This window comes from Prinia subflava, chromosome 2 (assembly GCF_021018805.1).
Source record: "Prinia subflava isolate CZ2003 ecotype Zambia chromosome 2, Cam_Psub_1.2, whole genome shotgun sequence".
In the NCBI taxonomy this organism is placed as follows: Eukaryota; Metazoa; Chordata; class Aves; order Passeriformes; family Cisticolidae; genus Prinia; species Prinia subflava.
In genome coordinates, this window is record NC_086248.1 from 24,805,627 (window position 1) to 24,824,540 (window position 18,914).

General features: G+C 41.6%; 1 protein-coding gene across 4 annotated transcripts in view; it reads right to left on the reverse strand.

The window, feature by feature from the left end:
• Positions 1-16,607: 16,607 nt before the first annotated feature.
• DST (dystonin) overlaps positions 16,608-18,914 on the reverse strand; it is a 293,083-nt gene continuing 290,776 nt past the window's right edge. For all 4 annotated transcript variants that reach the window (XM_063389398.1, XM_063389397.1, XM_063389401.1 and 1 more), the window contains one exon: positions 16,608-17,928. In XM_063389398.1, coding sequence (XP_063245468.1) covers positions 17,663-17,928 — 266 coding nt within the window. In that variant the 3' untranslated portion in view covers positions 16,608-17,662. The remainder of the gene's footprint in view (positions 17,929-18,914) is intronic.

Below are 18,914 nucleotides of genomic sequence, written 5' to 3' on the forward strand. Positions count from 1 at the left end.
GAAGTGAAAAACATCCAAAGGTGGGGCCACTTTGAAGGAGCCTACCTGTGACCACTGTGCACAGGCACTGCATGAAGACAGGAGCACTGGTCTGCTGGCAGCAGGACAGCCCCAAAAACTCTGTGACGAGACAGAGAAAACAGTGTATGGAAACAGTCTGAAAAGACAAACTTGCAAATCCAAAGCACATGTGTCCCTCAGCTGAGGGCACTCATGGAGCCAGTGCTACTGGAGGATCCCAGGGCACCTTGTGCAGGCCAAGAGGAGACACTGAGCCATGGGAGCAGGGACACATGCAGACAGGCACTGCCTTGGGACAGGTTCTCAGGAGAAATCCACATGGAAGAAAGGAAATGGAAGAAAACCATTGCAGGAAGAAAATAATGGAATTTTAATAAATCTCTGCAAATCAGCTATAGCTCACTCAGCCTTTCACAGTGCTGATGCACTGGGATTTTCCAAGACGTTTTTCTGAAGGAAAATCAATAACTAGATAGAACACCTCCCCCAAGGGCTGTCGCAGGCTGGTGTCCAGCAGAGTCCCCATGATGGCACCACGAGCACCATGGCTACAGCTGTGCACTGCCCACAGCTGGAACCATGGTATGGCACTCAGGCCAGATGCCAGGAGCAACTCACATCCTCACCACTAAATCCACCCACCAAAAAGGGAGGGGGGGTGAGGGGAGGCACTGCCTCCAAACCAGCTATTAGCACAAGATGGGGACTGGTCCCAGCTCCCAGGTTGTGCCCAGGAATTGCATTTGAAGGCACAAATTGGAAAGGCCTGGTGTGATTTTGGCCTGAGTCAACAGCTCAGTGCTACAGATAGGGCTGGGTACCAGTGCTCAGGCATTGCATGAGTACTGCCACGCTACAGTTCGTCCATTTGCTAGGCTGTATGCAAAGACCATGTAAATCTTTACTGGTAGATGCTATATGGAGACCAGAATATCCCTTGGTGTTAATACCCAACTCCAGCCACTGCTATAAAATAGTGACAGTAACAGAAAAATATGAAGAGGCAAATCCAATGTTAATCTTTTTCTTTTTTTTTTTTTTTTTTCTTCAAGAGTTCTCTGTAACTTGAACAGTTACCTTGCGAACCAATAAATTTCACCTCTGGACCTGAGGAATCAGTAGAAACTGTAGCAAAAAAAGGCAAGCAGCAGACAGACCAATGTGATAGCCTGAGGAGGAGTGTTCCAGAAAACAAGGGAGTTATGTCTCAGCACACTACCAGAGTCATTGCAGGGGCAATATATCTGGAATAGTTTTCTTGGACTTCCAAAAAAAGTTGAAGAAGGTCCTTCCCAAAGACCTACAATAAACAAAGGCTGCTGTTAAGGAAAATGGAACATCTTTTATAGAATTATGCTTTTAAGGGTGGGAGGAGAAAATGTAGAAATAAAACAAATACCAGCTTTCATATGTTAGGGAAGGTTATGTTAGGTTCATAGGTTATGTTAGGGAACTGTGCCTTTCAAGGTAGTCATAAATTGTTTAGAAAAAGAGGAAGCTTAGCACAAGTGAAAATTTTGTGATGAGGCAGTGCAAGGAAAGATGAGGTTCAGCACTGAACAGCCAGAGGATGTCGGAGGGACATAACTATCCCTGACACAAAAAGCTTCCAATCAGCAAGTGATGTGCAGCAGTATAATGAGACTGGAAAAAGGACCAGGAAAGCACTCATCTCATTTTGACCACTCCTGAGGGTACAGCAGAAGGCAGCAGCAGAGCAGGTCATAGCCATGCTCTCAAATCAACAGCACTCTTCTGGGTAACTCTAAGAATATGGCTGGAAAAAAGAGTTATACATCTGGCAACATAACAAATTTTATTTTTAGACAAAATACAGCTCTTAAAAACATCAGTGGTAATGGAAATTTCTTTATGAGACCCACCTCTGCCTTTATTTATTAGTATGTCAGTGGCTAGAATAAAATACTATTTAATGGTTTTATTCTATTCTATTGACCTAGAATAGTGTGATTTTAATCTGTCCTTCCCTGGTAACATCTCCAATGCATCACATGACCTTATCTCCTTATCTCTAATTACACTCTTGATCCTACTTTTCTGAACAGCAGTTTTGTTTGCCCTATCTCTGTTTCCTGGAACAACCAAGATTAGTGTTCCTTCTGCAACATCTCATCATGGGAAGGATTCATATTCACAGAGAACACTGCTTCCTGATGGAAAATTGTTACAAGACATGCTTAGGGAACTGAGGTGCAGCACCCCATCAGGCAAAATATGATCTCTCAAATGATCTTCAAGCTAAGCAGATATGTAGGAAAGCCGTAAACATAGGATCCAAACACAGGACTTCTGTTCCTCTCACTATGATTTCTGAACTCTGTTGAAATTCAGAGCTCTCTTGCTAGAAATTACCATTGCTCACATTTTAACAGCAGAATTGAGACAGCCCAAGTCTCAGATGATTTGTAGCTGGATCCTCACGTTTTTGCAAACAGCTGGACCCTTGTACCCCTTGAACTTTGCAGGCTTTAGATACAACTAAGAAACATGCTTAATGTAAAGACTGCAGAACCTGGCAGAGATGCAAAATGCCACCTGCAGCATTTACACAATTTATTCGCTTTAACACCATATTACTCAGTACAGGGAGAGGTGCTAGGTATCCAAGATTTGTTCTGGTATTAGAAAACAAAAGTGCATACACAGCTCACACAAGAGTGGGGAGAAAAATGAACATTTTCCATTAGCAAACATGAGAACAAGTGCATCTTTTGTTTTCTGTTGGAAGAGGATCTGGATTGGGCTAGTTTATATGACATTTCTAGAAGGAGCATGCTCTTGCAGCATGTCGTATCAGACCGAGGCATGAACCCCTAAACTAACACATGCCACAAGTGCTATGAATTCTTTGTTTTCTGTATTCCAAGGTCTCAGGGTTGTAGTTTCCCTGAGATTCTCCTTGGGGTTGGTGTTCCCCAAAGTAATAAGGGTCTCCCAAGGTTGCTGTTCCCTAGGAGTTTCCCCTGGGTTGCTGTTCCCAGAGGTAATAAGGTTTTCAGTCTTCTCTTTGCCCTAAGTGTTACACACCAGAGGTAGAGACGACAAACTGAGTCCGCCGGTGCACATTTCCAAGGTTGTTTATTCTTCATTATCTCAGTCCTTTTTCAACTCTGCCAAACATTTCCCTGGCAGGGTACCTTATCTTAGTTCTTTCTCAGCTCTGCAAGGTGTCTCCACAGAACAGGACACGCGGCAGACTGGGCGGATCAGAGAGCCCTGCACTTTATGTGCGGTCCCCTTGACCCAACCACTGTCCGAGACGTATTTTTTATTTATAAAATTTTACCAATACCTATTACCTATACTAACATGTCAGTTCTACTCTAAACCAATCTCTAAAACCCAACTCAGCACAAGATGGGGGACGAGAACAAGAACAAGGAAGACAGGGGCCACTCCCCAATTCCTCCATCTTGTCTCTTCAGCCCCATATGCTAAGAATCCTAATTTCTATATTTATATTCTACAACAAACCATCCACTACTTATTTCAAATTCTTAGGATTTGTGATTCTTCCTGCATGTGAGTGTTCACTCCCATGGACAGGAATCAGAGGCAGTGTCCTCCTGGGACCTGTGTGGGTCTAACTGACCCCCCTGTACAGATCCCAGACCCCCCTGTCCGGTCTCCAAATCCTCCAGGGTGGCCAGAGGGATGTTCTAGACTCCGACACCAAGGGTTTGTTTTTGGTTTTTTTTTCTAGTGTGCTGATCAATAGTATCTGACAATGTCTGAAATCTATCTAAATTCTCTGCTTGGAGAGGAATGACACCAGGGGTGGCTACATCAGGCTCAGCAATGTGAGAACCTCCCCCCTCCACAGCCGAGTGCTGAGCCCGGCTGGCTCCCGTCCTGGCAGCTGACCAGGCTGCCAGCAGCACTAACAGGCACTTCGGGTTGTGTCCTGCAAGATCTCTGCATGAAGACTGTTCAGCACACAGGCACTGCCCCAGTAAACACCCTCTAGTCTGCATTGAAACCATTCCACCCAAGCTAAAGTACACGTTAATCAGGATTCACTTCCAGAGCAGTACTGTGTGCTTAATTAAGTCCTCAGCATCCCAAGAAAAACAGTCGGAAGGAGAGAAATCCTGCAAGGTGGGAGAAGAACCATCTTTCCTCAGTCTGCCCCTCCAAAAGAGCTGATCTAGGATTACAAAATGCCTCTGCATGCAGCAGCAAGACATGAGAAGTGTGTCAAGCACAAGAAAAATTATTATAAAAATTTGACATGGCAGATAAACAGAGGAGACATTAACAATAACCAGTTTTTCATAGCCTGCTTAGATCCCTTGGATAAGAGTAGGCACATGATTAACCAAAAATTCTAGCCAATAGCTGATGTTATTTCAGCATTTTTCAAATGCTTCAACTAAAACCTTGTCAAAATAAACGGTGGATTTGTGCTGTATGTGCTTATATGGCAAGGTTGATCCACAATGATACTATTACAGTGTTGTAAAGCATAAAATCTAGTTAATGATTTCTGCCAAACCATGAATCAGTTGCAAAATAGCAACCCAAAGTATGCTCTTTTTTTCCATTCTCTAATACTTCTTCACAGCACAACCCAAACAATTGCTCATAATTAAACTGATTGGAGGAGCAGACACTGGCAGGAAATACACTGCTGGCAGTGCTCCAACACCACTTCATTGTATTGGATTTAGAACAGTTACATCAGTTCCTTTCATTTTGCAGAAAAAGAGAAGGGGGGGCCCTGCTTTTTATCTTTTGCTCTCTACGAGCAAAATTAATGTTTATCAAATCTCCTGAAGCAGATTCACATATTTTTAATAAACAGTGTTAAGTGCATCCCCAAGTACCCTGCTGCCATTCTCCTCACCTTCTTTATGGATGCTTTGTATAATTAGTCAGCATCCATCAGGGTATTTTTCGAGGAAAACTGAAGTTGATTAGCTTTTAATAATGGAAGGACAGAAAATGAAACACATTATACAACAAGCAAGCAAAGACAGAGTGAAACTTGAGCCCACATTTAAAAATAACATGACAGTAGTTTTGTACCCCAGACTAGACTTAACATCCAGCATTTCCTACATAGACCTGGAAGCATTCAGCTCTATTCAGAGTACCTACAGCTCACAGCTCTGTACACAGATATAAGCCATATTTAGGAGGTCCTTCAGCCAAATGAATAATCTGTACTGCAAGAAGCCTTGTTTTCAGTTCCCATGGCCACCTTGACAGATTTGTCTTCATTCTGCAGTGCCTGGTCTACTGGGCACTCACAGAGTAAGAGGATGGCTTGTCTCTACAGCAGTTTCTTGCTCCCAGCAGGACATGAGCAGCTTTGGGCCTGCACAGAGGCCAGTCACAATCTGGCAGTCAGTTAGACACTCATGCATTCAATTAAAGTGCTTTTTCTCTCTCACATGCCCGGCAATGTAGCACTTCCCATGAATGGCTGTGAATGGACCTTTGAAGAGGTTCTCACAGAATGAATGTACCTCTGTTTCCCTCAGCTGCTGAATAGAGGGCAAACTTGTTTCAGAAACATAATCTATATTAGTAAATTTATAAGTGAGATCTGTGCATTCGTCTCTCATTTTTTACCCATGCAGACTTGGAAACAAAATCCTGAGTGTTTTTGTGGGAGGAGGGAGAAAAACCTACTTGTGAATAGAGTACTGTGCAAGAAGTGAGGAAGATAAGGCTTGCAGCTTGCCTTCAGCAAATTCCTTTGTTTCTTTGCCCTTCTCTTTCATGGTCCTAAGTCTTGTCTACCTGTATAAACAGCTCCCTGGGAGCCATAGCTCTGGCTGATGCTTCTCAATATTCCTTTAGTAGTAAATCCTATAAATATCAAATATCATTAAAATAAGAATTTGTACATTGTACAATCAGGTTACAAGTTACAGAATCAGAGAATTTCTGAGGTTGGAAGTGACCTCTAGGGATCATTTAGCCCAGCCTCCCACTCAGAGGATGGTCAGCTACAACATGCCACTCAGGACTAAATCCAGTCAGGTTTTTAATGTCTCCCAAGGATGTCAACTCCACAACTTGTCCAGGCAATCTCTTTCAGCATTCAGCTGTCTTTGCAGCAAAGTCTCCAAGTATTTTTCCTGCAGTCCAACTTGAGCACGTTGCCTTTCCTCCTTTCCCAGGATACCACTGAGCAGACCCAGTTTCCATCTTTACTCTCATCTCTGCCCCAGTCAGGTAAGGTCTCCCTCTCTCTCACTCTCATTTTAATGCTGCAATCCTTTCATCATGTGGTTATTTGCTGGCCTCCTTCTACCACCCCATGTCTTGTAGTGGGAAGCCTAGACGTGGAGACAGCCCCCCTGGCCCCACCAGGACTGAGCAGAGCAGAAGGCTCACCTTCCCCAACCCACTGGCAAAGCTTTTGCTGGTGCAGCTCAAGAGGCTGCTGGGCACCTGTGCCAAAGGACACACTGCTGGCTCACATCAACTTTGTATCCACCAGAAGCCCCAGCTTTTTTTCCTGCAAAACTGCTTTCCCATCTGGTCAGACTCCAGATGCTCTAGTGCTTCGATTTACTTCTTCTCAGGTGGAGGATTTCATACGTAATCCCTTTGGTGAACATTGTGTGGTTCCTGGTCACCATTTCTCCAGTTTGTCAAGACCCTCTGAATGGCAGCACTCCAGAATATCAGCCACTCCTCCCAGCTTTATATCATCTCCAAAGCAAGTTCCAGACCCAAATAAACATGAAGTGGATTGAACCAGAAGAAGTTTGGATGGAAAAATTTCTTCACAAAACTGTTTGTCAAGCACTGGACCAGGCTGTCCAGGGAAGGAGTCACCATTCCTGGAGATACTTAAAAGTTGTGTAGATGGGGCACTTATGGACTTGGTTCGGTAGTGGACTTGGAAGTTCTAGGTTAATGGTGTGACAATTATCTTAGAGGACTTTTCCAGCCTAAATGGTTCTGTGAGTCTAAAACAGGACCAGAAGTACATTTTGACCTGTGTCACTGAGGGATTCTGGCTGCATGGCTTGCACAGCCCCAAAGCTGCTTGAGGCCATCTGGACTTGAGAATCACCATCAGCTCACCTGTCAGAGGCACACTGTGCAGCAGGAATATTTGTCTTGTTTGTGCTGCATCATGCCATTCCCAGTCATGAGAATAAATCAATTACATGGGAAAATGAAGGAGAAACAGCAGCTGCTTGTTGCAGCAGCTCTGAGACACAAGTAAAACATCAGCATTTAAAATTGGATGTTTTTTCATTTTGTGAACAATCTCTTTTTGCAGTTTATCTTTCTGTATAAGAAGGAGAGTGCCTACTTTCTATTTATAACTTTGCTGGGAAAGAGTCAATGTTTTGGTTTTATTAGAACACTGTTAGAACAGAAACATTCCAGAGCCCCAAACTAAAAGACAAATTCATGTTCGTGTTTGTGTTTCCCTTGAGCTTGTGCTCCCTAGCAGAAACACTCGATGGGTACAATGTATTGTAACTGCTTGACTTGTCCATTTGTAACAAGTATATCCAATGCCTTTTCCAGCAGATAATACTGTATGAGTAAACACTGACTTGTAGCTATTTTTAAATCATAATTTAAATTTCCAGATGAGCCAGGATGTCTTTTCAGATGAGGAGGATTAAATTTAGTTTCCTAAACAGACATAATTAAATAATGATGTTTTTGAAAGAGAGGGATGTTCTGCTCAGGTTGAAGATGAAGATTAGCATGTGCCAAACCAGTTTCCTGATCTGCCAGCAAATTTCCTGAATATTCCCAGCCAAAGGGCTTAATCTGCTTCTGTTTCCTATCTGCAAAGGTGGCACATTCCTGCTTCTCTCTTCCTACTCTTTAAATGTAAAATCGTAAGAGAAGAGCAGCACTCTACAGAGGTTACACATACCAGAATGAGGAACCAGCAGTGACACAGTAACCCTAATTTGTATTTAGGACACTCCCTACAAGGACCCAACACTTCTGTCCTGCAAGCAGCTTTGGTACATACTGCATTTATAAACAAGATGCATTTGAACATTTTCTCTTTGAGCCACATTGTTCAGAACAATTCTAACTTCACCAAGAAGTGTTTTTTTGCTCTCCCATTTCATCTGCTTCTTAATTTTAAACATCTCTTTGGAACAAGACTTAGATAACATGATATCTCAAATGTAGGAGAAAGTTTGGAAGTACACAGAATACTTATCCCATGCTAAATCAACCACCTGTTGGCATCAGGAAAAAAAAAGAAAAAAGAGAAAAGTGTTTCAGTACATCTTGAATTCCATTCTCCGGGTGAACTGATATGCTAAGGAGAGATCTGTATGAACATGAAAATACATCCTAAGGCAAACCATTGAAGATTAAAGTTAGGCTTGCATTTATTTGTGATTTTTTCAAAGTACTCACATCTACTGATTTTTGCATTCTTACATTGCTTTTTGTATCTTGGTTTCGTTCACCACAGGCAACAGAAGTACCAAAGAGCCATCATCATTTTTCCACCCAGAACTATGAAGTCCAAGAACAAAACCTCAGACTCTGTGAGCAAGAAATGCCATCTCTATCTCGCCAGCTCAGCTAGTCACCACTGTCGGTACAGCTTTAGTGACAGAGGAATAGTGCTGGCAGAGTTCTGCAACCACTTCACCAAACCAGACAACAAAGAGTTAGATTTGAGAGGAGTCGCCATTAGAAGGGCTGGAAACAGAATGTGTTTTGTTATACTAATGTTTACTGGAAGCACAGCATCACCAAAGCATTTCTGAGGCAAACCAAGACTAGCCAGGAAACTATCACTTATGGGATTTTTCATATTTCCAGTAACTTGACCTCTGTTTTTTTTTTAAACTGTAGAACAATCACCAACACAAGTGCTTTATACTGGTTTCTTACAGAAATACCAGCCTAAGAAATGCCCCAGTATCAGCCAGCCTGATACTCTGGCTTGTTTCTTCACACCATTTTGCAACATCTCTTTGAGAAAAGGCCCTCCCACTGTTGATAGCTTGAAGAAGCACCGTCCATCTCCTGCTTTACTGCCAGGACAGAGCCCTGCCAAAGAACAGCTCTTGCAAGATATGACATCGAATGTCAGACTCCATGTTTTCTTTTGGCCAGTCTCCCCTCCTGAAACACTAACTGAAGAATAACCTTGACAGAAAACACAACTAAACACTGACTTAAAAAAAAAATTGAATGGAACTTGATTTTTAGCCATCCTGGCCTGATCAAGTCAGTCCCAAACTCACCCCACACCCCCAGTGCTCAGAGCCAGGAAAAAAGTTTGTGCTGCAGGGCTTGCTGCTCTCACTTTAATTGACAAGTCCATTCCTCCTTGAATTTAGCACTTATTTCAGAGTTTGATTAGGAACTATGCTTTAATTTGCTTTTTTCTTAGCCATGGCATTTTATCACTCTTATAGACCATCCTTGGACAGGATTTGAACTAATACAAAACCTTTTGTTTTCAGGCACATGGATTTCAGCCTTATTTCTGCTATTCTGAGAGGTATGAATAAATTATGCTATAATTTTTTCTGACGTGCATTGTTAGCTAGATCTCTCCAGAGATAGACACAGCTGGTGCTCCATTCTGAGACTACACATGTGAGCTTTCAGAAAAATGTTTCCTTGCAAGTTAATATCACAACAACCCAATGATGTCTTTCTCCTCTTGTATTTTAATCCAACTGATTTTATCTCCAGCTCTACCTTCCAAAGCACGTATACATCCAAATGACCTCAGTTTGGTAAGCTCATGCACAGGCATTTAATTGCAAAAAAAACAGGACCAGACCCAAAAATTGAATTTTCCAAACCATCTCTTGATGGTAATGCAGCTGCCTAAAATATTGCCCATCCAAAAGGTTCTGAAAATTTTTGGTAGTCTAACAATCATAGCATGACCTTTGCACAATTAAATACTTTTTTTCAGAGGTTTTATTTAATTTTTGAACAGTCAAATTAGATCACTGCCTGAACTCAAACTCCCTCAGCACCATTTGACTACTCAGTTGAAAAGACTTGCTTTTTATTTATGTAGTACTGGAGACCATAACTTATACCCTAGAGTTCAACAACACAGCATTCAGGGCCAGAGACTCACTTCTATAAAGACCATATGAGAAGACATCCTGGACACAGTAGGCCATATATCTAAAACAAGGAAAAGATTCCCTAATCTCTGCCATTCTGACAGAAAAACTCCAGCTGGAACCCCCCCTTTTGAGACTGTATTGCTATTTAGGAAATTCTTGACTAATGGTCTATTTCTCCTAGTGTTTCACTGGAGCCTGGCCTGCCCGCTGGGCGGGAGGGGATAAACCCTCCTGCTGCTGGGGGTGAGCTGTGGCAGCTGGGACAGAGGTCCTGTTCTCCTGAAGCCAGGCTGCCAGCAGCTGCCTGCCAGCCCTGCCAGCCCTGCCAGCCCCGCTCTGCCCACAGACCCTCGGTGTTTCCCTCTGCCTCCCAGAGGGCAGCGTGCCCCGGGTCCGGGGCACCTCCCCGGCACTGGGGGAGAGGCTGGTGCTGGCAGCCTGATGCCCCCGCAGCCAGACCCAGCCTGAGGGAGGAGCTGGGCTAGCACTGACCTGGGTGGTTTTGCCGGATGAGATCACTGCAACAATTTTGGAGAGCCCTGCACACGTTATTGGAAACAGAGTGGGAGCTTGGAGGGGAGGAGGAGCTCTCTCACATGGAAAGCTTTAAAGCTACCAAATATTAAAGTTCCCACTCAGGGGCTGAAGTTTCCAACAGTAATTAAGAAGAGCTTTCCATTAGGCAAGTGCTACATTAAAATTCTTTTGCATCATTAAGAATAAAATCCTCCTCAGAAATTTGGGAAGATTTACTAAACCCTGATTAGCTAGAAGGGTTGGAGGGGCAGGGAAAGAAAAAAAAAAAACAAAACAGGGAGAGCAATGAATGTCCTGTGTGGAGGTAACAAATTATTAAGGATTATTCCTTCATTAGTTCCTCTACTAGGTAAAGACAGCATGTGTATAAAAAAGAAGTCCTATGCATAAGTCTGTGTTGACCAAGTGACTTAATCAGTGGATTTAAGGAAAGTTTTCTAGCATCTGAAAGCACTGTGATCATGCTCTTCCCAAACAGGAGCAGAACTGATGAGGCATCACCTCCCAAGAGTCACTGCCAAGTCTCTGGGGAGAAGAGTCAGCTCTGCCCATGTGGGCCATAACCAGGAGCTCCAGCTAAGCTCAGGAGCTGGGGCTCACACACCTTCCTCACCATCTGGCCACAGGAAGCATCACTTCAGCTCTTGTTACAGAGCCATACACATGGGCTGCAAAATTAAGTTTGCTCAGTGTAATAGGAAATGCTGCAGAGCTGTTGTACAGTCCAGAACAACTATATTTGCAAATACACTCTTGAGGAAAAAACAATGGCAATGCATAGAAACAGCCTCCACTACAAACATCTTGCCTTCCTGAGGCTTGTCTATTTTATTTGTGGTTTGTTTACTGCGTCTCATTATATTTTTACAAAAGAAATTACATTTGCTTAAAAATGATTGTCTATGCTTTGCCCTTAAGTTCCAATATAATAAACTCTTGCTCTGGATTAATTTCATGATGACTACTCAAAGAAATAGTTACTTACTTATTTTTCTTCATTCCAGAAAGAGCTATTCATGCATGGCCATACTCAATTGTGTTTATTTAGAAGGCAAATAGGAAAAAAAAAAAGAAAACAAAAAAATCCCAAAATCATACCAAAAAAATTCCAACCAAACCAAACAAATCAAACCATACTATGAATAGCTCATGTCTTTTGGAAATAACCACTTATCTTTCTCAGATCCATAGGACACCTGAAAGGAAGAGAAGCATGCCAACATGGTACTCTTTTCAATTATTTCAGTTTTTTAATGGTTTAGGTATTGAGGTTTTCCATGATCTGCCACTATTCCCTGAAAGACACATTCATTTCCCTTGCACCAGTGGATTCCAGGAGGATCAGCAATTGGAAAACTCAAAGGAAATAGGATTGGCAGGTGCCTTGCAGAAATAGATGTGACTGGGAGGAACACAGAGAGGAACACACTTGTACCTGGGTTTGCTGCTGAAGGATCCCAGGAATGCTCAAAAGCTCCTAAAGTATGAGAGCAATAACGTGATGGGATTCTCCACCCCTCTTGCATGGTTAGCATTTCCTGAATGTGACTAGAAAGGATCAAAACTTATATGATGATCCATACTTTGCACCCCCTAAAATATCTTTAGTGCACCAAAAAGCTGTGAAAGTAATAAAATCTAGAAGTGGAATTTCCAAATCACTCAGGAAAATCCCATCCAGTGATTCTTAGCTTGAAATAAACTCATTAAATTGAGGTGGGATTCATTCTACCTAAATTAGCCATCTGAAGATCAGGCTGAGCTCGTCCCTGCAGGATCCCCAGCATCAGTGGAAAGCAATGCACACCCCCAGGGGAGGCGATGAATCACAGAAACGCAGCGATGCTTTTTTCCAGAGCACCCGTCCAACAATGTGCACTTCAGGAACCTCTGAGCCAGCGCTTGCAGCTTTATGTTAAAACCTGTCAAGGGCTCCATTGCAGAACTCTTTCCTCTGTTAAAACTGAGCTCGTTCTAGCTTTCAATGTGCTATTTGTCCTCAGTAAGCCCTTCCTTCTGATCCCATAAGTGCTCACTCCTTTGAGAATCACGGATTTCTTTCACAAAGCCATGTGGCCAATCTCAACCTTTGTCCACATTAACTGATCCTTTCAAGGACTTTCAGACAACTTCTAAGGCATGACATCCCTCCAAAAGCTAAGCCAGCTCTTCCACAGTATATTTATTCAGGCTTCCACTACTCTCTCTTTTATTATTGCATCTATAATTTTTCCGAGTCTGAACTGATGAGCACTTTTCTTGAGCTTACCAGTACCTTTACAGAAAAAGCATTCATTACATATTAGACAGTTTTCAGTCCCCTCATGCTCACATAAGAAAAGAGGAGTCCAAATAGCAGCTTAGCTACTTCAGTCTTTGGTGGACATTACCTAGTCCGAATTTTCTGATTTTGTTAGTTTGGTCTATAAAGCTTCAAATCAGCGTTGCTTAATGTCACACACCTTCTTCTGCTAATCAAATGTGGAGTTCCTCTATTTCATATTTACAAGCCTGTTTTCCTCATCCCCACTTGTATCTTTTCATATACTTTTGTATTTTAAATGATGTTTAAAGTATAGAGATATTTCTTTATCATGTGAACTCATTGTCTTTAAAAATAGCCCAGACACTGCAAACTCTTCCATAGATCCTGTTGTTCTGCCGAAAGAACAGAAAGATCTTAGAGGTCTTTTCCAACTTAAATTATTCTATGACTCTAATATTTGGAAGAGGCAGGATCAAGCCCCAAAAAGAGGGGAAAAAAAAGAATGGTACTGGATAATTTTCCGATTGTTGCAAAGATCATCATGACCCCTACAAAAAGCTCCACATCAGCTTTCCCTGAGGACAAAGCTATCACCACTCCATCTGCCTCCTCTCAGAAGAACAAATAGTATTGTAAACACTGACAGGGCTTGATTTACAGGCTGGGGCTTTTACTCATATTCAACTATCCAAGTGCTAATAACACATGTATTTACACTCTCAGACTTACTCAGCCAGGATTCCAGCTAAGTTACACAATTCACCTTCCTCACGCTTTCCTTCACCCTTCCAATAGAGAAACACAGTTTGAGCATCCCAAGCTGCAATTCGGACTATTTAAAGTCAGTTCAGAAAAACTAATAAATCATGAAAAAACAACCTCCACGATTCCTTTAGTTTCAGGTCAGATACCACTCCATTTGGAACAGCAAAACTCTGTTCCAAATGAACAAAAACCAATTCTTTACCAGAGGACTTAAAAATACTTCAATACTATCAGCCATTAAACATTTTTGTGCATGTTACATAGAATTTAAGGTGCCTCGTCCATTTCTGAAGAGGCCCCTTTTCCTCTGTTCCTGTTTTTAGGAAATGTAAGTCATTTTTTTCCAGACATGAGTAACCTACCCACACTGCTGAAAAAAAAAAAAAGGCAAGCAAAAAAGTCAACCATCTCTTCCACCTCTATGTCTGCAAATAGGTTATTCAAATCCAGCAGAGGAAACAAGTTTTGTTAGGGGAGCACATTTTCTTTCTTCTATAAAAGCCCACTCACCTTGCACAAGTCTCCACTAACATCACCACTTCCTCCTATAACCCCCAGTCAGCCCAACATCCAGCTAAAACCCTCTTCTCCAGGGTGAGCTCAGGTGCTACCGAGCAGCCTAAGGACGGGAAGCACCTGGAAGCAGGTAGGGCAGTTCCTGTGCAGCCGATGAGGCAGTGCTCATTCTCCACCCCTGTGCTTATTTACAGAACATGAGGAGCGAGTGCTCAGCACTGTGTCCTCTTGCCACGTGTTCTGAGGAACACACCTATGCTAGAGCCCCAGGCTCAGGTACCAGCTGTGGGGTGCTGCTAGCCCAGTCAGGGCTATGGCAACCCTGGGCCCAAACCCTGCTGCTCACTATGGTATAGCACAGCTGCTTGCATCAGTTTAGTTTTATGAAATGCATTTGGTTTTAAATTAAGATTAAATACAGCTGCATTCCTATGCTTTTGTAAAGAGGTGTGCTGGAGCCAAAGCCTGAATTACTGTCATCTATTGCATTAGCAAGTAAGAAGCTCACAATATACCTTAACTGAAGCTGAGGATGCCTAGGCCTGGAGGCATCACTAGATCACTACAGATTTCATCTGCAGATTGCAGAAAAATTGTGGAAACTTTCCCATTTTGATGGCAGCAAAACAGTAAAGCAGAAAGCTGAAAATGAAAAAGTAAAGGAGCCTAGAACTGAGCCCACTTTCCCAAGTGCTACATATATATTACTCACTTAACAATGTACTTCCCATAGCCACAGGCTGTCCAACCCTTCTTCCCAGCCTGTGACCTCTGCTCCTTCACTGTGCAGGACAATCCCAGAAGAAACAGGCATAAGAGTCTAGGCCACACTAAGCTGTAATCAACTCATGGTCACCTAGCAGGCTGATGAATTCATGATCAACTCCTGCTGTTAAAAGGAAGCTAATAAAGGGCAAAAGACACATTTCCAGCAAGGAGGTTACATAAAAACCCATGCAACCGAATAAGGTGGGGATGTACTCGTAGTACATGTACTTGATCCTTCATCTCCCATTTATACTGGTACCTAAGAAGAAATGCTTTTTAATTACAGAAAGATGGAAATTGAATACCACTACTTTCTTTACAAAAATAGTTCACTAAGACTGAGCTACTTATCAGTATGTTCACAATATGCCTTTTCCATGAAAGATTCATCCTTGGCTTACAGAAGTATAGAGCATCTATTGTCCATTTTCAGGCTTTTGTCAGTATGAACTTTTTATCACAGGCAACAGAATTTTGGAAAGTCTCTTAGTATCAGCCTAAAGCAGTTAATTTTTGGAAGAAGTTAATTAAGGTATAACACCTGGAGGCAGATTAAGGCTTTTTAACTGAATTCCCAGTCCTATTTAATTGTTAATTTAACCATTAACCTAATTGTTAATTTGGTTCCTGACATGGGACGATTCTCTCCAGGCAATGAAAGAACTTTCCCACTTTACCAGTTGCATCCTTCCCCCTTTTGCAATCACTAGCAAGTCACAGTAATCTACTTTGTCCTTAGGTGTAGAGATGGCACTGGATTTCTCAGAGGCTGGCCACTCCTCTAAAATTTCTGTAAAGTTATAGTGTAGTCATGCAAAAATTCCATTAAGTACATAATTAATGAAGTATTAAAAAATATATATTTGAGCTAAGATTGCAATATAAAAGGTTCTTTAAGTAGGTGCCAACAATACCTCCTGTGTAGGTAGGTTGCTCCTGGGATACAAGGTACTGAACTATGTATGTACCCTTAAATTTGTCCTCCCTTCATCAGTCTTGTGGTTAAGAAAATGCACCAAGAATATCCCACTAGGCACCACCACCTCTTTCAGGCAAATTATCCATGCAAGTGCCTAAATTCTATCCTTTTCCCTTCTCCTGTTTACAAGTAGAGATATTTCAGCTATCATCTGTAAATGCTGACAACTCTCCAAGGGTGTTGGGGGTTTCAAAGAGCACTGAAGTCATTCTTGATCAGTTTTAATGTTCTAGGAAAGCAATTGCTGGATGAATAGAAGCAACAGGAGAGGTGAGAAATGGAAAGATAAACTACTGCAGCAGAGACTGATGCTTCAGTAACCAGTAAACACTGGTGGTGATTCCCAAGCCAGGTAGGATCGGTTGATCAAGGCTTTCCACAAAACCTCTGTACAACTCTGGGTTGAAGGAAATCCTGGTACAAGTGCCTTTTGATTGATTCAATTATCTTTTGAGTATTATTTTTGTTTATCTGGCCAAACCCCACTCAAGTCTTTCTGATATTATCAAAGGGCATTTGAAAGTTCTGTCACTACTTATCACAGCATGTGTCCAGCCATGCTACAGCCCTCCCATTTGAAGCTGCATCTTTTTTCCTGTGAAATTGAACTATCCTTTCAAGAAATCCATGAATGGCTAGAATGAGCAAGTGAATTACTCTCTATGCTTTTCATACACAGTATATAAATGACAGCGTTTAATATGGAGAAAATAATTGTCAACACACAATAATTACATATAATTTCATATGCTCTGATATGTGCAATTTAGTGTTTTATTAAACAAATACAGTAGCTAACCAAAATCAGATACCTGATAAGGGGAAATAACATTAAAGCCTGTGTTCCTGTGGTAATTATTGGTCATCTGAAATGGCATATGCTCTAAAACATAACACAGAAGATTACCTTCCTGTGAAATAAGAAATACGATAGAAATAAAGTTAAGGGACATGTTTATTTCTGAGCTTTCTGCAAGCAAAATTGCTTTGATACAAAATGAGTTCAATGATACAGTGCTACCATCCACTCAAGCGAAAGAAAACCTCACATTTACATGAATGCACTTTATATTGATATTCTTACAGAATAATAGTTCAGATATCCAGTATGTGTCTGGCCTCATTGAAAGCAATGGCACAGAAATGCTGCAAGGTATTGGAGTATCATATTATTGGCAAGTGCTTAATTAACTCCGTGACTTCTCGGAGAGATGCTGTATAAATAAGGGTATTGTGAATGTGTGTTTGTATTCCTTAGTAGTTTTGACATACATCTTTTAGTGTTTGTTTAGTTAGCTCAAAATGTGTAATTGTGTCTTTTGGCTTTCAGTATTCTCTTTTTCTTTTTTAAAGAAAAATCATGAGGTATCCTTTACTGTTAACTAATGATGTAGTGATAGGCCTTTTTTACTGAGGTTGCAGAGACTTTACTGTACATTCAGTACACTGTACATTCGGCAATTATTTTTAGTGTACTTTCTACATGTTACTGTGTACAACTGTTAGTTTACATTAGAACTCTTCCCCTTCTCACAGGATATGGCAAAACAAAAAAGAATGTGACAAAAATTATACACATAAAGTAAGAAGACAAATACACAAATAAGGCCATCTGCAGAATTAAAAATCCACCTCTTGCGATATTTCACAGTAATTTCTACATAATATTTTACATCTTATGAACTTAAATATTTAATGCAAAAGTAAAAGACCTTTATGGAGCCAATCATATTATCTCTTCAGGGACTTGTCCGATTTGCTGGCTAGAGGCCTTCTCTGGGGAGTTGGAATTTTAGAAGGCTTGGCGGACCCTGGCCGAGAACCTGCTCGGGGTGTCGGCCTGCTGGTAGCAGGAACAGTCTCTGACATATCTGAGCACACAGACTGGATTTCTGAAATGTCAAAGTCAGAAGCGTCACTGCCTCGGCGGCTGCTCGACCTGCTGCCAGCCTTGCTTCCTGCTCGGCTACCAGGTCTGCTTGGAGTCCTTCTGGTTTCTAGAAGAGAGGAGATAACCATCAGGATCAAGGGTAGGGATGAAAAACCTGTGCAGGTCTTTCCTAGCTCTTTGGCAACCCCAAAAATTCCTCATTGCACAAACAAACTTTAGACTTTTGCAAGGTCTAAATGATGCTGTGTTTCACACTAAAGAAAAGAAAATATCAGATAAAATGCTGACACAGTTAACTCATCACTAGCACATCTCAATAAAAATGCATTATCCTGGAGGCTTTTCTTGACTTCCTAGACATGCATTGTACCTTCCTCAACAGCCAGAGCCTTTCTTTCCCCTGCCATTTTCTCAAATATTAATTGGGGAAAAAAAAATCAGTATCTGGTCTCTTCATTCATTTGTGATTTCTGTTAAGTTTCCTCTTTTCTTTGTGACTGAAGTATAGGCATCCTGGAGATGCAAATGAACATCTCGATATTTAAATTGTATCCCTCTTTTTTAAAAAAAGTTAAATCCATACAGATGAAAGCTGCAACTAAACACGGGCAAAGTGTACATCCTACCCAACAAAGGGCTGAGAAGATGAGCTCCCAGCAAGTCTGCTGCGTAAATCCTGCCCAGACAATGTGCCATGAAGAAAAAACCACAACAAAGAATCTTAAACAGAAAACAATTATTGTGGTTTTTCATAACTTTCCAATTACTTATTAAGTATTTTTGATCTCCAGAAATCTAGTTCCCTGTATGTATGAACACTGTGTTGAAAAGCAGAGCTTCACTGCTTTCTATTCTTGTATATTGCTTTAAAAATCTCTGTGGAATATTCCATTAATAAGGTTATCTACAGCTGCTGCCTGCAGCTCTTCCAAAAGAAATGGACAGGTCACGACTAAGTGACCCCTTTGCTCCATCACAATTGAGAATAACTTGAATACTGTAAAGAACTGCATCCTTTGAGTAAATGCTTCTTCCCTAGTTCTTTGGGCAGATACACTGGAGGTACCATTGTCAAGAAGACTGCAGTCATGA